The 24036-nt window shown below is 27.4% G+C and overlaps 2 protein-coding genes and 2 long non-coding RNA genes across 6 annotated transcripts in view; 3 read left to right on the top strand and 1 right to left on the bottom strand.

Annotated features, from left to right (window-relative positions):
* Window positions 1-2439: 2439 nt before the first annotated feature.
* On the bottom strand, window positions 2440-8440 carry LOC122712699 (phosphoenolpyruvate carboxykinase [GTP]-like). 2 transcript variants are annotated; one of them, XM_043932506.1, is made up of 8 exons: window positions 7605-8440; window positions 5543-5800; window positions 4971-5155; window positions 4492-4886; window positions 4047-4209; window positions 3862-3926; window positions 3492-3758; window positions 2440-3224 (listed from the first exon to the last, which is right to left on the bottom strand). In XM_043932506.1, the coding sequence occupies exons 1-8, from the start codon at window positions 7841-7843 to the stop codon at window positions 2766-2768; spliced, it is 2031 nt and encodes a 676-aa protein (XP_043788441.1). In that variant the 5' UTR covers window positions 7844-8440; the 3' UTR covers window positions 2440-2765. The 2 variants fall into 2 exon arrangements, with proteins under 2 accessions (XP_043788441.1, XP_043788440.1); XM_043932505.1 differs by having other exon boundaries at window positions 3862-4209; window positions 7605-8438.
* Window positions 8441-8627: 187 nt separating this feature from the next.
* On the top strand, window positions 8628-9510 carry LOC122712700. The gene is made up of 2 exons (XR_006346398.1): window positions 8628-8858; window positions 9042-9510. It is a non-coding gene; the product is annotated as an uncharacterized LOC122712700 (long non-coding RNA).
* Window positions 9511-12890: 3380 nt separating this feature from the next.
* On the top strand, window positions 12891-15889 carry LOC122712630 (PHAF1 protein CG7083). Its single transcript, XM_043932428.1, has 8 exons — window positions 12891-13127; window positions 13649-13731; window positions 13818-14045; window positions 14113-14322; window positions 14394-14543; window positions 14717-14881; window positions 14957-15133; window positions 15256-15889. The coding sequence occupies exons 1-8, from the start codon at window positions 13064-13066 to the stop codon at window positions 15451-15453; spliced, it is 1275 nt and encodes a 424-aa protein (XP_043788363.1). The 5' UTR covers window positions 12891-13063; the 3' UTR covers window positions 15454-15889.
* Window positions 15890-18774: 2885 nt separating this feature from the next.
* The window catches only part of LOC122712664, a 67448-nt gene continuing 62186 nt past the window's right edge, over window positions 18775-24036 (top strand). For both annotated transcript variants that reach the window (XR_006346378.1, XR_006346377.1), the window contains exons 1-4: window positions 18775-18888; window positions 19358-19438; window positions 19814-19972; window positions 22639-22724. This is a non-coding gene — a long non-coding RNA (uncharacterized LOC122712664). The remainder of the gene's footprint in view (window positions 18889-19357; window positions 19439-19813; window positions 19973-22638; window positions 22725-24036) is intronic.

Genomic DNA, 24036 nt, shown 5'->3' with positions numbered 1-24036 from the left:
TAAAATGCATCATTTTCAATTAAATATTAAGAAATTCAGACCTATATTTAAAAACAAATACAACAATTTAACAAGAAAAATAATGAATTAAAAATTATTTCTTTTTATACTTCATTTTGAAATAATTTTATCAAATTATACAAATTTTAGAATTGAAAAGTTCGCAAATTTTATTGTCAATTCTCTTGAGTAATATAATATGATTATTAATGAATTTTAACTTATATGGAATTTTAATTTAATTATATGATAGATATTATATTTCATTTGCATTCATATGCTAAAATTTTTATAGATCAATTGCTTGTTATAAAGAGTTTTTTTTTTTGCATCTTATTATAATTTTTTAATTAAACAAAAAAATTAAGATATTGGATCTTAATATGTAAATGATTATAAGCAAAATATATATTTGAAATATGAAATTCATTTCCATATTTCATAATATTTATTTTCGTGATCGATAATATTGTTACGATTTTATTAAGAATCAAAGTTCATACTCTTTTTTAAATTTTAAAGAAGAATTTTAAATAAAAAATAAATTACAAGAAAATAGAGATATTAGAATTGAATGAGAGATGTATCAATGCTCACAAAGAACGTCAGATATGTATAATAATATTGTGGAATGCAATCACGAAAGCGTTAATATATTTATTAACCAAATGTTAATTAATTCTTAAATGTGCATCTATATATAATTGTATAGTAGTTATAGTAATATTGTAAAGTATATATATAAAAAAAAAAAAAAAAGAAAAAAAAAGATTAAGAAAGATAAGAAAAAGATGACACAAATATTATCTGTGTAATCTTATGAAATTGGTGCAAAATATTAAGAACTGATGAAAGATCTAGTCTTTAAAGTATATACTAGAACATATTAATTAATCTTAAAGATTAAAAAGAATATCTCACTAATAAAGTGATAACTGATTCTTTGTGACCTCTTAACTGATGTTAATTAGATGATCAATGTATTCATAAGTAGAAGAATAGAATTAAATTTGTACATAGAATATAATTCATGAAATAAGAAACTCTTGGTTCTAAATGGAGCAGGTTCATAAATATATTGTGTTCTATTTTTAAAGTAGAATTGCATGGAAATGAAAAATAACAAAAGAATAATGTATTTATGTATATTAGAGAACTCTATTATAATTTAATAAAAATTAATTCTAAAAGAAGATTTTAGAAATTAATCAATGCATATTGTGAAATTAAATGAAGGTAAAATTATAATGGCTTAAAATAAAATAATGTTTTTCATTTTTTGCACAAAATAATGTAAATTAAAAAATTTAATAATATATAATAATTAATAAAATAATAATTAAATATGAATTACAATTATAAAATTTTTTTTAAATAAATGATAGAAATACTTATATTAAAATTATATTAAAAAATTATAATTACCTTTATTTAGTTTTTTTAAATCACTAATATTGTGTATTTTATTAATTTGTCAAATCTAATATAAAATAATATTTATATATAATCTATTTTAGATTTTCGAAATAATAGTTTTTCTGTTCTATTTATATAAAATTTAAAATTATCAAAAAGAGAATAGCCATTTTAGAATTAGTATTGAATAATATCTAAATTCTTCTATCTTAAAATTCATATATTTGATACATGCGATATTTTTTCTTAGTTATTCATTTATTTTATTGCATAATATATATATGTATAATATGTTATATTCATATTAAATTTAATAGAGTGTTTTTCAATTTATTTATCAATACTTAAAATACGGGTATAATATTATATACTACTAAAATAATAATAAGCAAAGTAAAAAAAAAAAAAATATTTAATCTATCAACAAAATATATATTATTGTTTTTAGTTATGTTATATTTATTTTTTATTATATTAATTATACATATATACATCGTATATTTAACGTTATTTAAATTTTTAAAACGTTATTTAAATTTTAATAAGAAATTACGAAACAATTTCAATAAGATATCTGCTCTCTTTTGTTTATTTCATTAAACTTAATGTATTAAATGTTAAGTGATATGATAAATCTTTAATTGTATATGTATATGATCGCAAAAATTTTGTAATATATCTATATATATTCAAATGTACAATTTTAAATGTCTTATATTTGAAGTCTTTCATAAATATTATTTAGGTAATTAAAATATTAGGTCAATAAATACAATTATTAGAAGAATTTTCGATCTTTTATTTGAAATAAAAATTATTAAATTCTATTTATTGTGTTTCAATGTTAGTATTATCTAATTAATTTATTTATCTAATTAATAATTACTTAAAAAAATATGAAAAATATTTATTCATTATAGTTATTTTTTATTTAAAATGTATATTGAAAATACATATTTTTTTTATTCTAAATGATAAATTATTTCATTCTATATTAATTTGCATACTCGTACACGATCCTTCTCTAAAAAAAACCTATTCCAAATAATCATAAAATTATAAGTATTTTCTAATAATGAAAGCGATGTTAAATACGAAAGATATTCGGAAAATATTTCAATGAATGTGAATGATGTTCTAATTCAAATATCAATGTAATATATTACATTTCGATATAATGGAAAAATCTAACAATTAGCTAGATTATGATTTCTGAATTTAATATGAATCTTAATAATTTGATTCATAATTTTAAAATTTTTTTAATCTTTCCTCGTTTAGTTTCGGTAAAAAAAATTAATTTTAATCAAATTTGATGTTATGTTAAAAATATAAAAAATAATATTATTTTAAAGTTGATCTATATTAGAACTAAGAAGCTCAAGCTCTACACGAATGATTGAAGGCAAATCATCACCGACTTGTGCATCGAAATATTCTCTAAGCTCTTTAACTTCGTCCTGCCAGAAGCTTTTCGGTAATCTGAATAACTCTTCCATGTCTATTTTCATTTTCAAGTTTTCCAAATTGAACGATTCTAATTTAGGTAATAGACCTATAGGAGAATTTGTAGCAATATCCTCGCCTTCGATTCTGCGAAAAATCCAATCCAGAACACGAGAATTCTCACCGAATCCTGGCCAAAGGTATTTGCCATCCGCATTCTTTCTGAACCAATTCACGTGAAATATAGTTGGTAGGTTGACATTCTTCATTTTGGCCATACTTAACCAATGATCGAGATAATATCCAAAATTGTAGCCAAAGAAGGGTCTCATAGCAAACGGATCGTGCATGATTATCTTTCCCTAATTCATAATTATTGAATAAATCATTTAATTTCCAAAGATAAAATTATAAGATAAATGATTACAAAAAATGTTTATTTTTCTTTTATGATTTTTTTTAAATAATCAAATTAGTTTCAAAAAAAAATGCATATCATCTAATTCAATATGAAGTGATTTTCTAAGTGATTTTTATTATTATTATTTTAATTATTATTATTATTATTTTAATAATTATAATTATTATTTTATTATTAAATTATTACTTAACATCTTTCGTGTTATTACCTTATGTTCTGCTGCAGCAGTAGCTTCAGACTTCATCGAAGCTCCAATGAAAACACCATGTTGCCAATTTCTAGCTTCATATACAAGAGGAACACCTTCTGGTCTTCGACCTCCAAAAAGAATAGCATCTATGGGAACACCATTTGGATCTTCCCAAGCTGGATCGATAATAGGACACTGTCCAGCTGGAGAACAAAATCTGGAATTTGGATGTGCTGCTAGCGATTTGGATTCTCTGATCCATTTCTTGCCTTGCCAATCGGTGATCTATATAAATGTCGTTATTTACTGTAATTCAACTAATTCCATAAATGAGACGTGATTAATTTTTGAAGAAGAAAAATTATAAAATATAGTAACAAACTCTTACTTCAATATCATCACTAACTTCTTTCTCCAATCCTTCCCAAAAGATTCCACCATCACTAGTGGAAGCTACATTGGTGAAGACAGTATTTTTAAAAATAGTTTTCATGGCGTTAGGATTAGTGGCGAAGCTAGTTCCAGGTGCAACACCAAAGAATCCATATTCTGGATTTATGGCACGAAGTCTACCTTCCTTATCGAATTTCATCCAAGCGATATCATCACCTACGCATTCGATTTTGTATCCTGGTAATGTCGGCTTCATCATGGCCAGATTGGTCTTGCCACACGCGCTAGGGAATGCAGCAGTAATATAACGCTTTTTACCTTTTGGATTTGTGATAGCCAATATCTATAAAAGATAATTAATGTAGAATCTTTTAAACAACTGATATACTTGCGAACACCAATGTTGAAAATAAATTTTTATAGAAGTATATATAATAAAAAAAACAATTTAATTTTAATATATTCCTTTGCATTTAATATATCATCAATGGAATATAATAAATATTGAAGTCAAATCTTAATGTTTGTAATGATGCGACTATATTTGGAGACATAATTAGAGAAAAGAATATGAGTTTCTCAACTCTCAGTTTCAATGTTAAATTGTGAATGATTAATTACATACAAGCATATGTTCTGCAAGCCAGCCTTCATTTCTGGCGATAGTTGAACCAATTCTCAAGGCAAAACATTTTTTACCGAGTAAAGAATTTCCACCGTAACCGCTCCCGTAAGAGACTATTTCATTTTTGGCTGGTTTATGAAGAATGATCGTTCTCTCTGGATCACAGGGCCAGGAACAATTAACATTAACTTTTGAATCAGTCTTTGGAACGCCGACAGAATGCAAACATTTGACAAAATTATCATTCTCAAGAGCTTCTAGAACTTTTCTACCCATTCTGGTCATTATTCTCATGGAACAAACAACGTATGGAGAGTCTGTAATCTCTATTCCAATTTTTGAAAGAATTGAACCCACTGGACCCATACTGAATGGAATGACATACATTGTCCGACCTGTATTATAAATGTGGGCTCATCAATTTCTTTTATTCATTAAATCGATTCAGAAATACATCTTCAAAATTCCTTTAAAATTACCTTTCATGCATCCTGGAAAACGTTCAAGGATTGCTTTGTCCATGTCAGTCGGAGAAATCCAATTACCCAATTCTCCAGTAACATCTTTGCGTGTAGTGGGAACTGTATCGGATTTACGTTCTGTGCTGATAAACGTGAATTTCTCAACTCGTGCTACGTCTGCAGGATTCGTCCTAGCAAGCCAGCTAAAAATAAAATATACTGTATTTAAATAATTGAACATTTTATTTCTATTTTAGATTTTAAATAACTCAAGAAATTAAAAATTTCAAGATTACTGCATAAAAGAAAACAAAAATATTTTATTAATCGTTTCTTCATAAATATTTTTTTACTTCAATGATTGAACATATCCTATGTGTCTTATACTTGCCTTTGTAAGACAGATTATTTAAGAAAATTTTGTGAAAATTCATAACATAATAAAATTGAAATTTTTTTATTTATAATTTGATTAAAAAGAATTAGATTTAAAAAGATACTTATACGAAAGAAAACGTTTCTTTTTAAAAGTTATAATAATTGAATTAAATTTCATAATGATTATGAAATTATTATTCAAATACATTTACCAATTTTCATATTTTGTTAAGGGTGATATAGTTCCACTCTTTTCCATGAGTTTCAACAGGTGATCGTATTCTATGTCGCTTCCATCGCAAATATAAATATCTTTGGGACAACAAAGGGATGCACATTCCTCTATATATGAACGAACTTTTGGACTGAGGCATTCCGATAGTGTATTTAACAAAGGTATCTTCCCTATATATTCGTAATTATTGTTGAAGGATGGACTCTTCGCTACATTAGTGACCAATGTGGAAACTCTGGAAACAATATTAAATTTTATTTGTAGCTTAAAGTATATAACTGTAAAGTATATAATAAAATTAGAATTAAATTAATATAATTTTTTTTTTAATCCATTTGTAATATTGCGTTTATCTTTGTGATTGAACTTTTGTTTTATTTTAATTAGTTTCAATATAATATTTTAATTTAAATATATTCTTTTCTGTAAATTTTAAAACGCTTAAGCTATGTTATTTTTTAATATCACACATATATTCTTCAATATTTAAATTTGAATTTATTTCTATACGTTTAAAATATTCTTTGTATAATGTGTTTTTCTCTTAATTATTCGATATAATATATTTTATATTCTATTTCTCATATTGCAATATTTATTTTCACGAATATCTATTCTTAATTTCTAAAACTTTCATCATAGATAGATAGACAGATATTAGGTCAAAGTAACAGGTGGCTCTATAGAGAACTTGTTAAAAGCATAACTGATTGGCTCTCACTCCAATATTTCAGAAAGCTTAAAAAATGAATCTTTGCATCGTTCACAAAGTGAAGATGGATTATCTCTATATTTAATCTTAATAACCGATACTTGTCCGTTTACTTTTCATTGATAAACTTAAAAAAAAAATATCTCCCAACTTTCATCATCTCGCATATTCCATCGTAATAAAATGTATCCTTTCCTTTTACTAGGAAAACCTGTTGTCTTTATAATATATAATATAAGTACATGTACTAACTTTGTTACAAAAATTTCCACGCTTCAATGAACATAATCGTTATCGTAGAATATGTGTCTTTTTATTAAAGGAAAAAGTATCAATTAAGAAACTCTAAACTCTTATTTCCATTAGTTCGGTGAAAGTATTGTAGAAGTTATTATTATTATTATTTATTATTATTATATGCCAGTTAGTAGAACGAATAATAATTATTTGAATAGGATATTTAAATTAGGAGGAATATTCGCAACAAAGGGATAACGAAGAAAGTTTAAATAAACAATAAAATTTGAAACTTAAAATTGAAAACTTGAAACCAGTGAATCGAGAATGTTGTTAATCGATTGTTGAGGATCGCCCATTACACAGATAAGATTGCATTTAATAATATTTTCGCTGAAACAGTATCATTTTGATTATTATATTAACTAAATGATCGTGCGTAATTGTTGCAAATTAAATCGATTCGTTTTCGGTTCTATATAAAACTGTCATTTAATAATATTATAACAAATCAATAACAAATAATGCACATATAAATTGCGTAACGAAGATTGCATTAGAAATTGCATTAGAGATTATGCAATAGCAATATAGTCAAATAGAGTCAAATGAATAAGTTCTGACTAAGTATCTTTCACATATCACTTCTTATAGTTTGATGTATTTCGTGATTGCGACAATTGTTTCGGAATTTTCCCTATCCTCGATCTAATATTAATTCCTGTTAAAGATATAATATAAACAGGAAATAACACCATCATCTCTTAATTTCATCTTAAAATTTCATCGATACTTGAACAGGAATTTATATTCCGTATCAATTTGAATCAATTTTAACACTTTATCCGCGTTATTTTTCAAAACGAATTGAAAAAACTTTTATTAAAAATTCGTTAAATGTGGATAATAAGCATCCGTTAAATTTTGAGAAACATTATCCAAAACTTCGTTACGTCAAAATGGAATACTGACCAAATACCACCGTGTTCACCAAAGCATCTCAGCCATCCTCTCCAAACAAAACCGATCAAATTGGAGGGAAAGAATGAATTGGCACAATCTCTAGGACACTGAATGTTATACTACTCACTGCGGATAATAAATGTCGACCGCGTGCGGCATCTCGTTGAAGATCGGTTCGAGCGTTCCGTGTCTCAGTATCGCCCCGAATCGTCTCGCCTGTTGCCTGTTTCCGGCGTAATCGGCGTGTCTCGGAAGATTCCTAACCGAGAAGAAGATCGACGACGATCGCCTCGAGGGTGTCGCGACCAACGGCAATCTCCTCGTTACGAGTTTCGACCACCGTGCCGGATCGACTCTCGCGGACATGTCCTGCGTTCGCTCGCTTTTATATCGATCGACAAAGGATTTATTTTATCGATGCGAGCCCTAAGCTTAATTCCTCCCCGTGGATTGGCCGCGAAGCACTTCCGCCGGGGCGAAGTGGGGGGATCGATGGCGATGGAATCGGCGCTGGACTTTTGATCAGTTGACGCGGCTCTTGGCCTCGCCGATCGTGGCACCCCCTGCAAACGATGCTCCAGATGATCCTCTCTAATCGAGATGGAAGGGGATCCACCTCGAGATTTGCCGATCGATCTTCGAGGATTCTGATAGGCTCGATCCTAGAAGATTGGATCGAGTGACGCGTTGGAGTGAGACTCGTTGAAGTAGATCCTTCGAGATCTCGAGGATGGCCGCGAGTAGCGTGGCGCGAATTCGTTGCGGCCGAGGAAGTGGTAACGGTCGACGACACGCACGGTTGGCGATGAAAGGAGGAGGAGGAGGAGGAGAAGAGGAGGAGAAGAGGAGGAAGAGGAGGAGGAGGAGGAGGAGGAGGATGATGACACACACACGATCGATCACACGGTTTGAAGCGAACTGCAGCTTGCGGCGGAGTGGATCGGGAGTAAAAGCGATCGCGGCGCACCGACTGATCGAGCCACGAGGCATTCGAACGAAATCGGTTGCGCGAAGTCGTTTTATACATCGAAAACGCCTTACGCTTACCTCGCGTTACTTACGTTTTGCACTTCTATTTTTGCGCCAACACTTTCGCTTTCCTTTATCTGGCGCAACACGCGCGAGGAGAGCGACCAGCTCGCGTTTAATTAACCCGGAGCGGATTGGTGCACGCGCTTGGGCCGGATTCAAATACTTGTTTCGAAATGAAACAAAATGACGACGATTAAGGTGAACGCATTGTGCTAGGATATTAACGCGGTCGTAAAATCCGGGGAATTGAACGAGGGTGTAGGCGTATGTACGTGTATGTTATCGTATGATCGCGTATTTGGCAAAAGTACGAGTTTTAAGTAGGAAACGTTTTAAAGTTAGAGAATTTGTAAGTCGATTTATTATTACATTTGTGTTGTAATTGGCATAAAGTTGAATTGTTTTTTTAGAACTCGAGTTTTAATAGTTATCTGTTAATTTTTAATTTTAAATTTGATTTTGTAATTTTGTTATTGAATATGTATGATATAAGATGGTATTCGAAAAATAAATAAAAAAAATCACTTTTTAGGTTTTAATAGGAATGCTGTACTTAGGAGGATAATGAAAAAATCATATCTTTATACCATGTGGATAAATATTTTGGATTGGATTGGAACCAAAGTCAGATTTAGGAACGAAAGAATTAAGAGATGGACCATGATGGTGCTGTTTCATCTTTGATCTACGTTTAATCCAAATAAAAAATTTTCTTGATGAATGGAACAGATGAAAGATAAGGAAAATTTTGTTATTTAAATAAGTCTATTTCGATCGAATCGAACGTGAGATTTGGAAGAATAATATTTGACAAGTTGAACGATCGAGGAAATTGCTTGACTGATTAAATATCGCAAGTTTGAATAAAATTAAAATTTTTAAAAAAAATACTCGATAAATATAAATATATATGCTCGAAAACTTGATGAACTTTAGTTAAAAATTCTTTGGAAACTACAAAAATGTAATAACAAATTTCAATAAACAATAATATATCAAAAGATGTAAATACGATCGATATATCTTCTATTTCACAAAGATCAATAAATTATTCGATCTCGTAATCAATTTAAATTTCGAACAAGATTCGAACGATCCAACAGTTCAAGGAATGATTAAATTGCTTGCAAATTAATGAGGATCGTGATGCTCCTATCTAATCGACGAGACAAAGTATAAGAATATAGTTCAAAGTATAAGAAACTGAACATTGTTCGAATTGCTGTTCCAAATGAATCAATTCTGTCAAGATAACGAAAAGCTTTTTTTCTCAAAACCGAAATCTTCTTTTTCTGGAACTACACAATGCGCCAAATATTATCATTATAATTTTATAATTTTATTTCCATTGGAGATTCCAAGATTTAATTAATCGATAATTAATCGATTTAATTCTATAATGATACATAGAGAAAAAGAGAGAAAGAGAGGTATTATGTGATAAAAAATTTTTTTCGTAAAACAATTTCGAATGTAAAACGTTGCTCTTTCCATATCAGCGTCCTTCGATCGTTATCAGTGAGACAATTATCTTTTTTATTGGTCATAATTAAGAATCCATAGAAGAATCTGAGATCAAATAAAACATAATTATTTCTGTTTCAACCATTGTTTTCCATCACGACTCTCCATCCATTTCTATTATAAGAAAAATTAAAATTGCAACAATTCTGATTTTTTTTTCAATTCGTAATTAATTCTCATTACGAATGGAGAATTCGTTTCCTTTATCGCGAAGAATATAAGATTCACGGAGAGCAGACAATGAACCAAGGCAACAAGAAGATGCATTTGTTTTATAACGAGATCAAAAAAATGAGCAAAGAAAGCGAAACAGCTGGCTTTACATACATCGAAAACAATCGTTTACTTACGATATATTGTTAAATTTAATTGTTAATTTTATACACACTTATATATCTTAAAATTATACACACTAATATCTAGTATTATTACAATTTCCTAGATTTTTCTTTGGAGTGACAAAGTCCAAAGAAACAATATTTAAAATGTGCTCTACTCATATTCATAGTATAATTGATATCATTGCAATTTGATATGAAGCGCATCGAGTTGATATAGAATTAATTGATTGAAATATGAATTAGTTAGGTATCGATTACAAACAGGAAATCGATCAAACTACGTTAGAGCGTGGAAAAAAGACACCATCGAGGTGAGATTGCAGAGAGAAAGGAAACGCGTGTGTATGTGTATGTTGCAGTTTGATCTAAGCTGTCCGTTGCCCGCATTTCATACAACATTATTGTTTACCGAGTAACAACTTGGCACTTTGTTTGGATTCCATATGACTTTAATCACACCGCTCTGATTAATTTGATGGAACGAAGAATATAATTCCAGAGTATCGGGCTTCCTTGCTTTTATGACCCGTTTTCTTCGTTACAAGATACCCTCGATTAAATCGATATTTAGTTTCTCGTTTCATAAATCAGATGTTGGTATCGTTTTTTTTTTGTTTTCAAACAAATTAACTAACCATCTAGTCGAATTAATTAACTTTCGTTCGAGCTGAGGAAGAATCAGGCAATAATCTGTATTGAGAAAAGAGATTGAGCTCGAGATCAAATCAAATTGAATCATGCATTATGCAATAGTTACAAGTTGAAAAAAAAAGTAAATATATTTAATTTTTCATAAAAAAAGTAATGAGATAAATTAATTTCTAGATACTTAATAGAGATCTATTAAAATAAAGTGAATATATTTTCTAAAGATGCTATTTTTTCCCCTAGATCCTTATATCTTCTTTTCTTACTTAAATTTCGCTATAATTAATTCAAACATTAATGCGAAAATAAGAAAAAATGAAGCACAATAATATGTGAAATCAACCACTATACTAAATGCAATAAAAGTGAACTAGAAGAGAAAAATCATGAACGAAAATAACAAATATAAAAATCGTAGCAAAAATTAATACTACATACAGGAAAAAAATCTTTACTAAAATAGAATAAACATATTGTCTAATCTATGAAAAGAAAATATGATTAAAAATATGAAATATGTTTTCATATTTATAATCGTATTTTTTGATACTAAGCAATTCCTCGAGATTATTAATTTCGTTCTCCCCCCTTTCATTCTTCTTCTTTTCATTCTATTTTCTCAATTCTGATAACTTTGATCTGATTTTCACAGAAAATCAGATTGTCACAGAATTTTGATACATTTTGCATAAATGTACATATGGACAATGTAAAATGTATTAGAGAATAAATTGCGCATGCATTGACGTATTTGGAGGCTCGACTGTGTGACTTACGCATATGGTTATCATAAATGATTACATAACATAGTGGACATGACTGTGCGATGTATCCTCCAATAATGATTTTGCAAAGCAAAAGTATATATTCTGATTGTGATACAATAGTCGGTTTGTTGAAATCTTAACTATTATGATTCATATTCTTTGTATGTTTTGACTCGTTTCACATTTATTTCAGACGATCGATAATTTAAATTTATCTTAGTTATTTACTAATAAAACTGGATTTATTATTTATATTATTTAACTTAGAATTTTCATAAATTAATAATAAAAATTATTAATATAAATATGCATTAAGAATGATTTTACAAGAGTTTTAATTTATAATTTTATAAATGATATTTTAAATTTAAATTTTAAATTCTTTGATCCATAGTTTTGAATTCAATTTATGTATCAAATATATTTTTTATTTTTCAAAAGATTATTTTATATTTTGATTTGATTGGTCGTTGTATTACAAAACGAAATCATAAATTATATATTTTTCATTATAAAATTATTTTGACAATTAAAAAAGTTTGTTTTTTAAAATCTACTTTATAAATAAAACAAAAATCGAACAATTTTTAACAAAGTATTTTATCTAAAATATTTATTTTTGAAAAAATTCTAAATATAAGATTGAAAGTTTCTTTATAATCGTAAAACAACCTGCAGCGTATAAAGACAAGATTCTATTATCTATGGTCTTTAATACATATCTATGGCCTTACATATCTTATAATAAAGAGAATATTATTGCACATTCGTTGCGAGATATTTTTTCGTCTATGAAGAATCTTTTGTTTATTGCTATTATTACTGATTTATATTTCATATATTTTTATTAAATTAAAAACTAAATGTGTAATTAAATATTAAATAAATAGTTTAATTAAATTTATTATCAAATTTATTTTAAAATTGAATCAGTTTTAAAATTCAAATATTCGCGGTAATTGAGAATAGCATATTATGCGACATCTATGATACGCGGAACGAACTGTTTCCTCATAATATTACGTTTCCGTACACGGCCGATAGTCTGGTTTAATTTCACGTATTCCGCGGTACGTATCAGCTGTTCGGTGACAGTTTGCCAGCCGTAAGAGTAGAGAGTCGAGGTTTATTGTTTGGGAAGCAATATGGCTATCTGGTGATTAGTAACAGTGCGATACGTAGACAAAGAAACAACGCAGTTCTCATGATATTTGGAGACGCGTTGTGCATCCTATAGTTTAATTTAAAATAAGAGAAACAATAGAATCGATAGAATGTTGGAACTCGAGGTGGTGCCCGAAAGATCCCTCGGTTGCGAGCAGTGGGAATTTATTTTAGGCAAGTGACGAAACACTAATGATGTATCACGGCTAAGTCGTATTACGCATAATTTTATGATGATCGAATTAATTTATAATAATTTATAAAATGATCGACAATCAGAGAATATTCTTGTAGCGTCTAACTGATCTTATTGATGTTACTGTCATGTCAGCATTCGCACTTTACTATTTCGTTCTATTTGTAAACATCTCGTTTGACAATCGCACGTAAACAAAGAAAATGGTGCTTGTTATGAATATTTTGTTACTTATTATATAATTTTTTATAAGTATAGATTAATTGTTTAAGATTCTAAAATCATATTATAAATTAATAGAATGATAATTAATTAGAATTTGATATTTGAGTAAGATATTATTTTAGAAATAAATGTAAATTTAATAAAAATCATGGAATTATGTTAAATGATTGTTAATGCATATATGGATGAAACTAATATGAAAAAATAAGAGTAATTAGAAAAGTCAAAGCGATAAAATCTGAAGAATCATTTTTTAAAAGAATAATTATTTCAGGTATGCATTTTTCCCAATCTGTATCAATAATACAATCCCAAGTGGGCATTATAAGGGGAGTACAAGTACTTTATAGTGATAGTGTAAGTATATATTAATAGAAACTTAATTAAAGTGTTATTATTATATTTTTCATTCATGTGAAATTAATATACATATATATTTATAGAATCCTTTAGATGTAGATTTAGTAATAAACTTACCTCATGATGGAGTTCGACTTATATTCGATCCAGTGGTGCAAAGGCTCAAAATAATTGAGATTTATAACATGAAGTTAGTTAAACTCAAATACTGTGGTTTGCCATTCAATTCACCAGAGGTTTTGCCATCTATTGAACAGATAGAGCATTCCTTTGGAGCAACTCATCCTGGTGTTTATGATAGTGACAAACAAGTATGATATTTCCATTTATATTTCTATTTAATCAAAATTTATGGAACCAAAATATATTTTTTTATAGGTATTTGTATTAAATTTTCGAGGATTATCATTTTATTTCCCCATTGACTCAAAGTTCCAACCTGGATATGCACATGGATTAGGATCATTGCAATTTCCAAATGGAACTTCTCCTCTTGTAGCAAAAACAGCTATTTATGTGGGTAATATGGGTGCTGGAGGTGGAAGTGATGAACACAATTTAAAAGCACCACCACCACCTTTACCACTTGTAATTATTTTTTGTTAATATTATAACACATATAAAAATAAGATTGATATTACATAAGCATATTTTGTTAGGTCTGCTATCATAACAATTTGTATTTAGAAAAGGCAGATGTCATACGTGACAAAATGCGTACACGAGGTCTTAAATTGCATCTCTTCACTGAAGGTAGCTCTGTAACGAGAGTATTATTGGAACCGAAAAAACGTTGCTTAACCAAAGAGGTTATATTTTATAATTTATTTTATATTATTTATATTATATCTTTAGAGTATATTTTAACTTTTTTAAACATTATGATTGTTTTATAAAATGAGTAATGTAATACTAAAATTGATGATTTCTACATTCGTTGTAATACAATTTTCTTTATTCTTTTTTTTATACCTAATTATAGGTGTTATTTGGGGATACTTGTGAAGATGTTTTAAGTGCTTTAGGAGCACCATCTCGTGTATTTTTTAAAGCCGAGGATAAAATGCGTATTCATAGTCCTCATGCACATAAACGTGATAAAATAAGACGGTCGGATTTCTTCTATAATTATTTTACTTTAGGATTGGTAAAAAATTTTCTTAATGTAAACGATCTAATAAATCAAGTCAAAAAATACATTTAAATATTTTATCGCTCGTAGGATGTTTTATTTGATGCCAAAACTCAATGTGTTAAGAAGTTTGTATTACACACAAATTATCCAGGGCATTATAATTTTAATATGTATCATCGCTGCGAGTTTTCTTTAACTCTTCCACCAGAAAATAATTCCACCGAATCGGGAAAACTCATAGATGTTTCCCCTTCTCCAGTTACGGTACGATATAAATATATAAATAAGATTTGTTAAACAAACTATATTGACGAATGGAAATATCAATAAGTGTTTTGATAAATGTTTTAATATTTAAATATTTTCAATAAAATTGTTTACTTTAGATCACTGCCTATACGAAATGGGATAGAATAAGTGAGCAGTTGAAGGCTAGTGCACGGCCAGTAGTATTAAACCGTGCTTCCTCGACGAACACAACAAATCCATTTGGTTGCACATTTTGTTATGGTATACGCGATGCAATTGTTGAAGTCATGGCAAATCAACATATTGCGAGTGTAACTTTATACAGAGCGGTGTGACCTTGATAATTTATACAATAATATGGTGCATTATAAACCGCTCTTCAAGAGCAATTGATGGAATGGTGTTTTTTGCAAAACAAACAAAAAAAAAAAAATAGGCAAGTTTTAAGTCTGTTAGAAATTGCATAATAACATCAACAACTTTGAAAAAGACTGTACAATGCAAAGAGAATTAACAAGAGTGCAAATATTTACAAAATCCTGATGCAGTTTCTTTTCCTAACATTAATATAACATTGAAACCGCAAAGATTTCAAAAGTAAGAAAAAAAAAAAGATTACTAAGAAGGCAATGACGATATAAAGCTCAGAAAATCAGCGATATCATCTTGAATATCATATATTATTGCTTACAAACTTTTACATTTTTTCCTTGGAATATCTAAAGTCAAGGAAATTAAATAAAACAAAACAAAAAAAAAAAAAAAAAAAAAGAAACAAAAACACGAAAAAAGCAAAAAGACGATCAACTAAGGGGTACAAGTGTCTGCAATATTCAATAATATCATATTTAATATACCATTTTTATCTTTTGGTTATAAGTTTTAAATATAGTTAAAAAAAAAAATAAAAAAAAAATGAATTATAAATTGTACGAGCAATTAATATGTAATGTCTGAACTCAATAATAAAAAAAAAAAAAAGAAAAAAGGAAAGTAGTTTCAAAAATAATAAGAATTTTGATAGTTAACGAGGAATCTATAATGATTATAACATCACTAATGACTAATATGATAAAATATAATAATGTGCTTAGTGCAAGTAAAGAAGACATCTAATTTTGGTAAAACAAAATTTTGTAACGCATGAAAAATCTAATAGAATGATAACGCAAAAATGATATTCTGGATATACAAATTAATAGGCATAATGTATTAGAATGACATGTTCATTCAATCAGAATTAAATCTATCAAACTGACAAAAAATTGAATACTGAAAAAAGGTGTTTATCAGTACTGAAGAAATTAAATTTATGGCCTGTTTTTTACGCTTTTATCTATCAAATTCTAATCATTGTGATATGTGAAAATTCAAAATGCGATGAAATAAAATAAATTACTCTTTGCATTAACACAAACAAAAAAATAAGGGATATTTAATTAATTACTTTCTTATACTATTTTGTGTTAAATAATACTTGTGATTATAAGTGTACTCGCAAAATTCGATTAGTCTTTAATCTTTTTAGTCGTGTAATATGAAATCATGAATTTATCATAAAATTTATAATTCCAGAAGGAAAAAATTTTCCTTTATTCTTTTCTATGAATTCGACTTCACATTGATGTTAAATTGCACAATCATATACCCTATTTCAAACGGTTTTCTGCTAATCATAGGGTATATAAATGAATATATTTTATGTATCATATAAACTTTGATAGTAATGTAATGAATAGTAATCATAAAATATAAATAACAAAAAGCGTTCAAGATGAAATGCGAAATATGAATGATGGATTACTTTAATTAACACTTTTGACAGATATGTGACAATTTTTCTTCCTGTTTACCTGAATTGGTGAAATTTGTGATCCATGGTTTTGAAAATTCTAATAAATTTTTATCAATTTTTGTTTTCTTTATTAAACACAGATAATATTTTAATTTAAATTTAAAATAATATATGATCTCAATATCAAGATTCGCAATTTGAAAGTAAAAGTAAAGTAAAATAGATAATGTTATCGAAAAAAGTGTTAATTGATGCATAATTATATAAAAAGCTTTGAGAGATGCAAAGCCGTATATACAATTTAGAAACTTATGGCTATTCTTGTTTCTCAAAGTCCTATTTTGATGAAATACCTCCTCTTTTGTCGATTCGACCATTTATCTAATTAATCATTTATCTATTTTGCGTGAAAATTATTTTTAAATATATAGAGCATATATAGAATTCTCTAAATAAGTTTCATTGAAACATTCATAAATAATACAATAATAAATTGGAGAAAAAAAAATAAAAATAAAAAAATATGAAAAATAAAGATAAAAAAGATATCAATGGGACTCTTTTAGAAATTATATTCTCTGTATAATTATTTTTAATAATTCTTCTCAAGAAATCTCTCTATTTAGTTTATATAAAACGAATCATTTTGTATTGAATGGATTATAAAATTATGTAAAACGATTTTCTATAAATCATTTTTCCTCTGAAATTTGTTTTGACTTTACTTATCCTTATATGCATATACTTCGATATAAATTATTATACATATAATGTTTGAATTGATAGATTCTTAATTATAATTACAAATGAACGTTTCGTGTTTGAACGCAAAATAACAATTACTTTTTCTTTTTTCATATTAATTACTTACTTATTTTCTTCGCCGCGCGTTTTTTAAAGCATCTAATCCATAAGCGATATAATTCTTTTGCCGTGATTCAGGATTTCGAGATGATTTGAATCTATTCATTTTGATTTCGTTGAGTCTATCTCCTTGTGTCATGTTATATGAATCGCTAACTCTGAATTTCTGTGACATTCGATCTGCATCATCCGATCCTCGGAAATTTCTTAATTTTCCTTTAAATAAAAAAAAATAGAAAATTATTTTATCATAAATACTATCGTAATACAAAATGAAAATTTATTCAATGACGTAGTTAGTTATTTATAATTTAAATTTCTTTTCTATTCTTGATATTTATGATTTGTTTTTTAAATATAATAGAAATTATCATTATTCATAATGACTTACTTGATTTAAATTTAATTTAACAACAATAAACGATACAAAAATCACAAAAATAAAAAACACTATTGCCTATACACTATTCTATACATAACTGTTAAAAACGTTAGAAATTATAAATTAGATTGGAAATTGATGCGCGCGCAAGATTTTTGAACATATGAGATTTAGCACCAACATGAATGAGCTTGAACTATTTTATTGTTAAAAAACATAAAGTATTAACTATAAATTATTTAATGAAATATGTTCTAATATTTTTCTTTTATATTTGTGGATTATTCATTATTATACATGATTTTATTTAAAATTAATTTGGAATCAATGCTGAATTTTTAATTATATTAGATGCGCACGCATCTAATATACTACTATCGATATCGATATAAGTTATTCAATAAGTAGAAATAATAATATTTATCTTCGTATATAAATATAAATGTTTTTTATTAATATCTTATAAAAATAAATTATATATTAATTTGCATAATTATTAATAAAATATGAATGATTATTAATAAAATTAAAATTTTTATACGAAAATAAATTATAATCGATTAGTGCGTGATCGAGATCAGATGCGCGCGCAAGTTTCTACATTAGTTTCGGCGCGCGATTGTTGTTTTGTGCACGCATTGACATTTTCTTGATTTTTTATTGTGTTTTACATTTAAATTGAAGATAGAACTTCATCAGAATGAAAATTTCAATCATCCTTCGTTTGTGGTTCGTATATATGCATATATAACATAAATCAATATCATTTTTAGTGTAAAAAGAACAAAATATTATGTGGTAGCATTTCAAGGTCAATGCATCTACAATTGCATTCCAATAATTTGTTGAAATTTTGTCATAATAACGATAAATTGAGTTAAAAATATTATTTTTAATTAAAAAAGTATGTCTTTTTGAAAATTATATTGCATATTATGTCAATTATTTATTATGATTAATTTTTAATTAATTATATATTATATACATATATACACATATTACAAATTAAAAAGAATAAAAGTAATAAAATTATAAAATATTGGATGAATACCTAAAATTCTTGTAAGTTTTGTTTTGCCCTTCTTTTCATTGGTTGAGTTGTCATATTTATTAAATCCTAGAATAATAAAAAAATGTATTAAAAAATTTAAAATATATATATATATATCTTTTTTCTTAAATCATTTTTCTTTTTCAGATCAGCATTTTCTTGTTAAATCCAAACATTATTCAACATTTTCAATAGAAGAATTGGAATAAGAATTTTTTATGGAAATATGTAAGTAACTTTTAATAAAATTTATAATTATTTTATTGTTCCTATCCCTACTTTTTATACAATTTTATAATATACTTTATAAATTAGATATTATACTTAATATTATAATATATACTTAGATATTATACTNTATCTAATTTAACTAATTTAATAATATCTAATTTTTTAAATACTTTATAATATATTTTATATATATAATATATATAATATATATTATAAAGTATATGTAAAGTATATTAAAGTATATATTAAAATTTATATGATATATATTAAAGTATATATTATATATATAATATATATTTTATATATATAAAATATATAAAATATACTGTTCTGTAAATATTATTTTCTTATAAGTTCATTGATTGATTTTAGGAATAGATATAAATTCCCACCTGTATTTTCTCCTTCGGATGTGTATGATATTTTCCTTTCTGCCTTGTCCGCGAGCGAATATATCCCATGTTTATGGTGTAATATTATATCGCCATCACCATAGTACTTCAATCTGCAAAAAATACACTAATAAATCAGGTATTTACTTATATTATTTAACTTGCTTATTTATATATATTATTTATATATATTATATTACACAATAATTATGAAATTTTTTTTGTTCTCTATTGAAAATTAATAATACAAAAAGGAATTTTCTTTTTTTTAAATTTCTTTTTTTGCGTATAATAAAAAATTTATTTCATATTATTTACGTATGTATATATAATAAAGAATATGAATTACTTATATTGTTGACCAGCATTCAACAAAATTTTTTCAATATTTTCTAACCAAGATTGCTGGTGTCCTATAACGGAACCAGGCCTGCAAATTCTTATCCAAGCAATAGCTTCTCTTGCTGTCATTTTATAATGTTTTATTAAGAATGCAGCAATTAATGAACCTGTTCTTCCTAGTCCAGCCTAAATAAATATAAAAAATAAATAGAAAGTTAAAAATAGTTATATTATTAAAAATAGTTTAAATAAAATTACTTAAATTAATTAAAGTTAAATAAAATTACTTAAATTAATAAGTTACTTTGCAATGAACTGCGATAGGTCCACTAGTATTTTCGCTTAAGTTCAAAAATTCATTCAAAATTCTTTTTGGTGGTACCGTGCCGTCTGGCATAAACATATCATAATGCGTGATTCCTACCTCGGTGAATCTATTTTTGAAACATTATATCAGTTCTATATTTCAAATTAATTAATTATATAAAAGTATCATTTAAGAGTTTTCAAAAATTCAAAAGAGTAATATTATTTCTTTAGCAATTATTATTTATATTATTTCCTTAGAAATTGAAGATATTAAAAAACTCTAAATAGATTTTTTATATTTTACCTTGATGCATTGTACGCTTTCTTATTCAATCTAACTACGGCAGTAACTTCATTTTGTAAAAAATAATCGATGTAACATTCAGGAGGATGATAGGGAGTACCTGGTTCCGTGCTTGGACCAACAAAAGCCAGAAACTTTTGCGGTACCATCCAATTCAAAGCACCATTTCTCATGTCTTCGTATTTTTCATATTCAACCACATCAAAATCGTTAAAATTAAAAAAGCCAAAAGATGCTGCTTTCTTAAGCGCATTTAAGCAATCTATTTTTATCAAAATAATTAAATAATATAATTATACAGTTATATACGATTATTCATTAAAGACATTAAATTAATATTTCAGTTTAATTTTGATAAATTATTAATGATTAAATTATATCACCTAACAAATGAATGCTATAAATGGCTGATCCCATAGAGGCATCTCGAAACGGCTTTATAGGAATTTCGCCTCCCATGAAAAGAGTATTGTAAGCTTCTCTTGGACTCTTGTTCAAATATAATACTGCAAAAGAGGCAACTAAATACGCGGCATTTGCTCTTTTGTGCTCTCGTTGCGAAGTATAGTGCACAATTTGTCTGTGCTCATTTCCTGGACTCTCTAGTTTTTTGTTTACCTTATGGCAATATCTGTTAGTAATATATATATATAAAGAATAATCTTTAAGAAATTATTAATAAAAGAAGGGATAATTATTAAATTCTGAAAGTGTACAAATATTTAAAATTGTTACTTGTATAAACAAGCAAGATTTAAGGGACCAAAGTCATGATAGAAATTATTATAAACTAGCTCGTCATCGATTGTAAAAAAGTGGATATGAGATGTGCTTTTCACTTCTTTTCGACCGTTGCATAACGTCGTAAAATAGAATTTGTCTTTTATATATTCGCAGATATAAGTAACATCCGGATGTTTATAAACTGTAGTAATATCTAGGGGAAAAAATAGGTTAAGAAATTTATTTTAAAAAATTGCAATCATTGCATTAGTTTTTCTTTTTTCATAAATACCATCTGGATTGAAGTTTTTATTGTCATAAATATGTGAATTTTTCTTTGTGTATACAACATTTTTCTGTTCGTACATCGTGAAAGGATATCGAAGCGCGTTCTTCTTGTACGCGCTATTATTTCCTATAAACTTTGTTCGTAGAACGACCATTTAGCAAACTTTTACTCCAATAATCGTAAAATTATTTGTATATCAGGATAGAATTCTTATTGTTAAAATTTTCATGTGATTGATCTTTAATTGTTGAAAGTAACCCAATCATATCTTCCATAAAAAACGACGATTTATATTCAATATAACATTGAAATAGGTATTTAATAACAGTAACTGGTGATGGTATCGAAGATAATTTATTATTGTCAAAGATAGCATCTGATTACAAAATTGTAATTAACCAAACACATGATTCTTTGAACCTAAAGGAGAGATAAAAAGGGAATGATCGATTACGTTTCTTAGTTATATCTGGAAGTTAATAGCTAATGATTTTATAATTTACGAACCTTAAAAAATTTTCATTTTTATAACAAAATAAAATTTGTTCTTAAATTTACCGTTGTTTGGCACGCCAAATTACTGATCTCATGTTTGCGAGACGTCTGTCAATCTTCAATGTTCTTCAATTTTCTTTTTTTTTTTTCGTCATAGAATTCGAACGAATAGATTCGCTTCATCTAAAAAAAATTACCAATATCTCGTAAAATCATTAATTACTCGTTCTTTTTTTACATTGTATTTACAATGCAAATAAATAACAATACTTTTAAAAATATACATTGCATTCTAGACGATGTTTCAACAATTAATTTTTAACGATCCTTTAATAATTTGCAGAATGAGAGACGAAGAGAAGAGAATAGAGGAAGAGGTTACAGAAGAAAAAGAAAAAGTTATAGAAATATCAACGCACGCTATACATGGTGAGTCGAATTTTTTCTTTCTCTCTGCTTTCAAGCTTCAATTACAATTGCTTTACGCTTAATTGAAATGCATGCCTCGATACATTATGCGGATCAAAGCTCATAGGACACACTTATGTCCTATTGTTATATAAAAATTCATTTAAAGGAACGTGAATTCAATCCCAAATATATAAAATATATTTAGAAATATTGAGAATTACTTATGCCATATATGTTATAATTATAAAACTATAAAAAATCATTTGTACCACCATATTATCTATCGAAAACGACAGAATCTTATGTTAGATTTACCTTCCTTTTAATCTCAAACGAGACTTTCCTTTATTGCTCTTGATCCGAAAACGAGGCGACGTTCAAACGTATTTCCCCCACGTCCATATTGCCTCGTAAAATCTCTTCTTTTCTCCACCTCGACGACGACAATCTCCTCCCGTTTGTCCATCACGTTGCTCTGGCCACAATTCGCGAATGCACCGGGAAGTGGTTTAAAATGCAACGTGGGCCCTAACCGGTAAAGCGACTGATCGGTATTTACGATTCAAGAGAAATCTTTCGCGGCTCTCCGTCCATCCGTCTTTGCATCCATTCCCTGCGTCCGTCAATCCGTTATAATTTCTCCGTTAATAGAATCCGAGATTTCGTAGCGATCCGTGATACGCATTCGAAAATATGCCTGCCCTGCCTTCTCTTTCACCACCAACCAACAACGCTTCTTCCTTCTCTCGTCATCTTTCATTCCTTTGCATCTTTATTCGGAGAAACGATTGCTTTCTATCGTATGTATACGTATTTTTAGGTGCTCTTGTTGTGTAAGAGTTTCTCCGGCCCTGCTATTTTTGGAACAATCGTTTTTTTTTCTTTTCTTTTTTTTTTTTTTTTTTTTACTTCACGTTCACTTCGAATTTGAGTTTCCTTGTTAAAAAAGAAATTTTCTTCTCGCGTGAAACAAATTCCATTTTGCCTCGAAGGGAGATATAGTTGAAGTTAATGTAACGGGTGTTGCACAAGTCTTGCACAATTGATGTAACTGTTATTATAATGAAATTTTCGAAAGCTTGAGAAAGATGTAAAGTTGATCAAAATTCATCTTTTGCTGTTCTATTCCATCGAATTATTATTAACTCGCGTTGTACGCTAATATTATTATTAATTCGAGGATCTAGATTTAAAAAAAAAAAAATAGAAGGAGCAGGATTTTAATTAAATACAGCATCACATATAGAAATTTTACGTATAAATTTTCTCACTTACTTTTTTTATTATCATATATTTTCTTTTGAGAAGTCATTCTGTTTTTTCTTTCCTT

This window comes from Apis laboriosa, unplaced genomic scaffold, assembly GCF_014066325.1.
Source record: "Apis laboriosa isolate Shangri-la unplaced genomic scaffold, ASM1406632v1 scaffold204_cov149, whole genome shotgun sequence".
NCBI lineage: Eukaryota > Metazoa > Arthropoda > Insecta > Hymenoptera > Apidae > Apis > Apis laboriosa.
This window is presented reverse-complemented; position numbering and strand designations above follow the sequence as displayed.

Bases quoted from the DNA above. Each gene is read 5' to 3' on its own strand.
- LOC122712699 (XM_043932505.1), bottom strand. From the start codon at position 7,843: ATGTCCGCGAGAGTCGATCCGGCACGGTGGTCGAAACTCGTAACGAGG. The intron at 5,801-7,604 runs GTGAGTAGTATA...TATTGTTTCCAG, and splicing joins GTCGACATTTATTATCCGCA to AGTTTCCACATTGGTCACTA. The intron at 3,225-3,491 runs GTAATAACACGA...ATTATGAATTAG, and splicing joins CTGCTGCAGCAGAACATAAG to GGAAAGATAATCATGCACGA.
- LOC122712630 (XM_043932428.1), top strand. From the start codon at position 13,064: ATGTTGGAACTCGAGGTGGTGCCCGAAAGATCCCTCGGTTGCGAGCAG. The intron at 13,128-13,648 runs GCAAGTGACGAA...TAATTATTTCAG, and splicing joins GCAGTGGGAATTTATTTTAG to GTATGCATTTTTCCCAATCT. The intron at 15,134-15,255 runs GTACGATATAAA...TGTTTACTTTAG, and splicing joins TTTCCCCTTCTCCAGTTACG to ATCACTGCCTATACGAAATG.